Source organism: Austrofundulus limnaeus, unplaced genomic scaffold (assembly GCF_001266775.1).
Source record: "Austrofundulus limnaeus strain Quisiro unplaced genomic scaffold, Austrofundulus_limnaeus-1.0 Scaffold14, whole genome shotgun sequence".
Taxonomy (NCBI): Eukaryota; Metazoa; Chordata; class Actinopteri; order Cyprinodontiformes; family Rivulidae; genus Austrofundulus; species Austrofundulus limnaeus.
The window spans coordinates 705,179-709,947 of NW_013952416.1; the positions used below are offsets into that span (position 1 = coordinate 705,179).

General features: G+C 43.7%; 2 protein-coding genes across 3 annotated transcripts in view; one reads left to right on the top strand and one right to left on the bottom strand.

Moving 5' to 3' along the window:
- LOC106513661 (lipoma HMGIC fusion partner-like 2 protein) overlaps nucleotides 1-1,132 on the bottom strand; it is a 26,860-nt gene extending 25,728 nt beyond the window's left edge. The window contains exons 1-2 of one of the 2 annotated variants that reach the window (XM_014002606.1): nucleotides 1,043-1,132; nucleotides 642-699 (exon numbers count right to left, since the gene is read on the bottom strand). The gene's annotated coding sequence lies outside the window, so the exon portion shown is untranslated. The remainder of the gene's footprint in view (nucleotides 1-641; nucleotides 700-1,042) is intronic. The other variant, XM_014002605.1, reaches the window with a different exon arrangement.
- LOC106513660 (betaine--homocysteine S-methyltransferase 1) lies at nucleotides 1,095-4,407 on the top strand. The gene is made up of 8 exons (XM_014002603.1): nucleotides 1,095-1,189; nucleotides 2,197-2,329; nucleotides 2,628-2,740; nucleotides 2,828-3,019; nucleotides 3,109-3,256; nucleotides 3,357-3,539; nucleotides 3,688-3,916; nucleotides 4,005-4,407. The coding sequence occupies exons 1-8, from the start codon at nucleotides 1,172-1,174 to the stop codon at nucleotides 4,180-4,182; spliced, it is 1,194 nt and encodes a 397-aa protein (XP_013858057.1). The 5' UTR covers nucleotides 1,095-1,171; the 3' UTR covers nucleotides 4,183-4,407.
- The last annotated feature ends 362 nt before the right edge of the window (nucleotides 4,408-4,769 follow it).

A 4,769-nucleotide genomic window follows, 5' to 3' on the forward strand; every position in this document is an offset into this window, starting at 1 on the left:
CAACTAATGGTGACATAGATACTTTATTATGGTATAGTATTTAAATGTATGCCCGAGAAACACATAATATTGCCCCTTTAAAAAATCATTAAGATTTATCTTTCTTAAGACTCAAATTTCTCATCATTTCACGAAACACAAATTAAYGAGGCTGCATGTGACCTGGCGAGTGAAGTGGCCAATGAAGGAGATGCTCTGATACTGTAGCTGGTGGAGTGTCTCAAACTCCTTCCTACCTAAGCTGCAAGAGTGAGCCAGAAGTAAAAGCCATCTTTAAGAAAGAGCTGGAAGGGTTTATGAMAAAGAATGTGGATTTTCTCATTGCTGAGGTAAACTTATTTCACTGAAGCRTATTTAATTTTCAAACGTTAGAGTCAAATCCACTTCGGTGTAAGGAGTCGGTGGTGTCTGTCTGCTGTGACTGCAGTACTTTGAGCACGTTGARGAGGCAGAGTGGGCCGTGCAGGTGCTGAAGACCAGCGGGAAGCCCGTGGCTGCAACTCTGTGCACCGGCCCTGAGGGAGACATGTACGGTCTCTCACCTGGAGAGTACGCTGTCAGGCTGGTGAAGACTGGTAGGTCCTCAATATGCTGTTATCATGCTTAATTATAGAGTTATTAGGATAATGAAACACTGTTACCTGCAGGGGCTCAGATTGTGGGTCAACTGCCACTTCAACCCCCTGACCTGTGTGAAGGCTGTGAAGACAAGTGGAAATGTTTATTTCCCCTTTGGTGAAGCCTACAAGCGATAGGAAGTACCTGTAACAGTGATGTTCCCACGTGGAGGGGTAAAATGTCACTGCCAAAACAATAAACCTGAATTTTACCTACATTACACAGCTGACACTGGATTACTGCAACAAACACAAATCCTTTCAAATATACAACTCACAAACACAGTGACCGACAAAAACAACACAAACCATTAAAAAAATAAATAATCCAGACCAAACTAGAAGCAAACTGTTACAAAGCWGTCATTCAGGTCCAAAGAGAAGGAAAGGGAGTAAACACTGCAGTTATGTAACTTACTGCTTACCAATCAGAGTAGCTCTCACTAAGACCCTCCCCTGCTCCGGAGCGATTTATTGTGGTCCCCTGCTCGGCTCTAATGTCACTTCAGCTTCTCGGAGTCTGAGCTGTCAGGGGTCCACGCAGCCACAGGGTCATGGCACCAGTAAAGAAGGTTAGTGTGAACGTTCCGAAGGCTCATCCTGAAAAAATATTTATACAGTACAACAGATGTATGATATTGCTCTCACTTTCACTGTAAAGATCAGTTGTTTTAATGATGATTCATCTTAATTATATCCACTGGTACATTTTTTTCCAGTTCGATGCACGTTATGTACTGTGATACAGTATGTACAGTATGGGGTGCTGGGTGGGGGGGGTCATATTGTGAAACTAAGGGTGTATTTTGAGACGAGGGTTTTGTGATCCTGATAAATATTCTGCATACCTGGCATGTCAGCTCCACATGTCTCTGACTAGCTGACACTCCAGCTGTTGCTTCAGACTTACAGTAAGACACCTAAAACTGCTGGAATCTCAAACATGGAGAGAAGTTTAAAAACATCTTTTCAAGTAGTTCAAATTACAATTTATTCATGTCATGTTTAAGAACTAAGAAAAACTGATTGACTTTAGTGAGAAACAAGATTTGTTACTCTTACAGCACCGATTAAAAAATATGAATTAGTGTTGTTTACAGTTCTAAAAACTGAATCTCTTACAATCTCTTAATTATGTCTATTAAAAGATGTTTCTAACTCAGGAGTGAGAAAAAGTTCATCTAACATCTGAGTCATCATATTGGTTATACTCTTCCCAAAGCTGAATTGTTTAATTGTTATGAACTGAACTGTTTAATCCTGCCAACAGATGTGGATGCAAATTCTTTTTGCAGAGTCTTAACTGCGAAAAACTCTTAAAAAAGTCAAAATTTTACCTCTAAATAAGCATTTGGGAGTGAACGGATGAATCAATTAAACTGTTATTTTCCRACTCATTCTCACTGTGATAAGCTGAAAGTATCACAAGTGTGGGACACTCGTGCAAAACATTACTGGATTAGCAAAAATTCAAATCAGCTGTTTTCCTTTTAAAGTTATAGAGTTTAGTCAAGCTGCTAAGACTGATCTCACCATAGCTTCAAAGCTTTTGAAGGCTCCCAATGATGAATGATTACAGGGCATCTTGGAGCGTCTTAACGCCGGAGAGGTGGTAATCGGGGATGGAGGGTTTGTGTTCGCTCTGGAGAAGAGAGGCTACGTGAAGGCTGGACCCTGGACCCCTGAGGCGGCTGCAGAGCACCCAGAAGCTGGTGGGAACATATTGTTTTTTAACTTTAACATCTTTTTTCAATCGAAAATGCAATAAAATTGCGTCTTTTCAGTTTTCTTCTTAATATCATTGTGGATTTTAGCTTTTTGTTTTAAACAGATCTGCTGAGTCACAAAGTTCACATGAAAAATAAAAGCAAAACTTTCAAATAGAAATGACTGATCTATAAATAAGCATAACAGTGATTCTTTAAAGTAGATTTTTAAATGTTTTTTGTACCAATTACCCCTCAAACTTTTTATTGTAACCTTATGATGGTGTCTCTTGTTGGCTTGCAGTGCGTCAGCTGCACAGGGAGTTCCTGCGGGCCGGATCCAACGTTATGCAGACTTTCACCTTCTACGCCAGTGATGACAAGCTGGAAAACAGAGGCAACAAGCTCACCTTCACCGTAAGCTAATCAGGACGTCAAATTCAAATAATAAAATAAAACTATCTTAGTTGAAGGAGGGAAAGGTCACTGTGCTTCCATCATCAGGGTGCTCAGATCAACGAGGCCGCCTGCGATTTGGCCCGGGAGGTCGCCAACGAGGGCAACGCTCTGGTTGCGGGAGGAGTGTCCCAGACTCCATCCTACCTCAGCTGTAAGAGCGATACAGAGGTGAAGGCCATTTTCAAGAAACAGCTGGACGTCTTCGTCAAAAAGGACGTGGACTTCCTCATCGCTGAGGTACAGTCTGAACATTACAAACTAGCAAAGAGGAAACTCATTTTGCAGACTTGGAGGGAAACCAGATCTGACGCAGCTTTGTCCCGCAGTACTTTGAGCACGTCGAAGAGGCTGTGTGGGCCGTGGAGGTGCTGAAGGAGACGGGGAAGCCCGTGGCTGCGTCTCTGTGCATCGGACCTGAGGGAGACATGCACGGCGTCTCACCAGGAGAGTGCGCTGTCAGGCTGGTCAAAGCTGGTAYGTAAAGTGCCCAACATGTCTACCSTTACAAAGAGGGAAAAGAAACATATCCACATTGTGTATCTGTTATGTAAAATATATTTACTTCATGCTTTAGGGGCTCAGATTGTGGGAGTCAACTGCCACTTTGACCCCCTGACCTGTGTGAAGGCTGTGAAAATGATGAAGGAAGCGGTGGAGAAGGCCGGGCTAAAGGCTCACTACATGGTGCAGCCGCTGGCGTACCACACGCCTGACTGCAACTGYCAGGGATTCATCGATCTGCCAGAATTCCCCTTTGGTAGGATCACATGTTGCACTTCTAAAAAAAGTCATTTACTCACTTTAGACTCCCTCTGCTGGTCCACTCTGAAAACTTAAAATTAGCTAATCAAATCTTTATACAGACCCTCATTTTCTCTACAAACACATTTTCATTTTCCTGTCAGGTCTGGAGCCCAGGATCCTGACCCGCTGGGACATGCACAAGTATGCCAGAGAGGCCTACAACGCCGGCATCCGCTACATTGGCGGCTGCTGTGGCTTTGAGCCGTATCACATCCGGGCTGTGGCAGAGGAGCTGGCTGCAGAGAGGGGAACAATGCCTCCCGGATCAGAGAAACATGGAATGTGGGGAGCTGGTCTGGAGATGCACACCAAACCCTGGGTCAGAGCCAGGTTAGAAGCGACACCTATCTGCTACTCTGTGCATATCCATCTTGTTAGCTCCATGAGACCAGCGGCTAATGCTTTTTTTATTATTTAGAGCCCGCCGTGATTACTGGGAGAACTTAAAACCAGCCTCTGGTCGTCCGCACTGCGCCTCCTTGTCTGTCCCCGATGGTTGGGGTGTTACCAAAGGCCATGCTGATCTCGTGCAGCAGAAAGAGGCTACGACCAAGGACCAACTCAAGCAGCTGTTCGACAGGTCAAAGACCCAATGAATCCTTCCATTGCTCTCACATCCGGCAGCTGACATGRGTCAAACAGCTGCACTGTGAAGCTTCTTGTGATAGAAATAATACTTTTAGGTTTAAGCCAGTTAATTCATGACATACTTTAATGACCTAGGTTTTCATGACATGCTGTTTATCAGTAAATAGACATTCTGATGGCTCAATGTTGTTCTCTGTGTTCCTGTTGTTGCAATAAAACTCAGCTGACCATTCCACGGACTACCTTCATTCTTGGACCACATATTTCTGTCTTTGTTAAATAAATATTTCCATAACAGCTGGTGTTGTCGCAGGGCCCACTAGGAGATCGACGGACCAAGGCCTCATCGCAGGTGGACTGATATGAGTGAGCAAGGACTGCTCAGGACCGTGACGCCAGCTGGATCTAAAGAACCTTTTTAASAACAGAAATATGATGGTGACCACCGACCGTGATGGATGATCTTGAATAAACAGAGAACAYTGGATTTTAWTTTTTGCTGTTGAAGAACCTGAGAAGATTTTGAARCATCARCTGCTGAGAGTGAGYACAGAAAAGCTTCAAGATGCCTCCTTTCTTTTCCAAAGAGGATTTC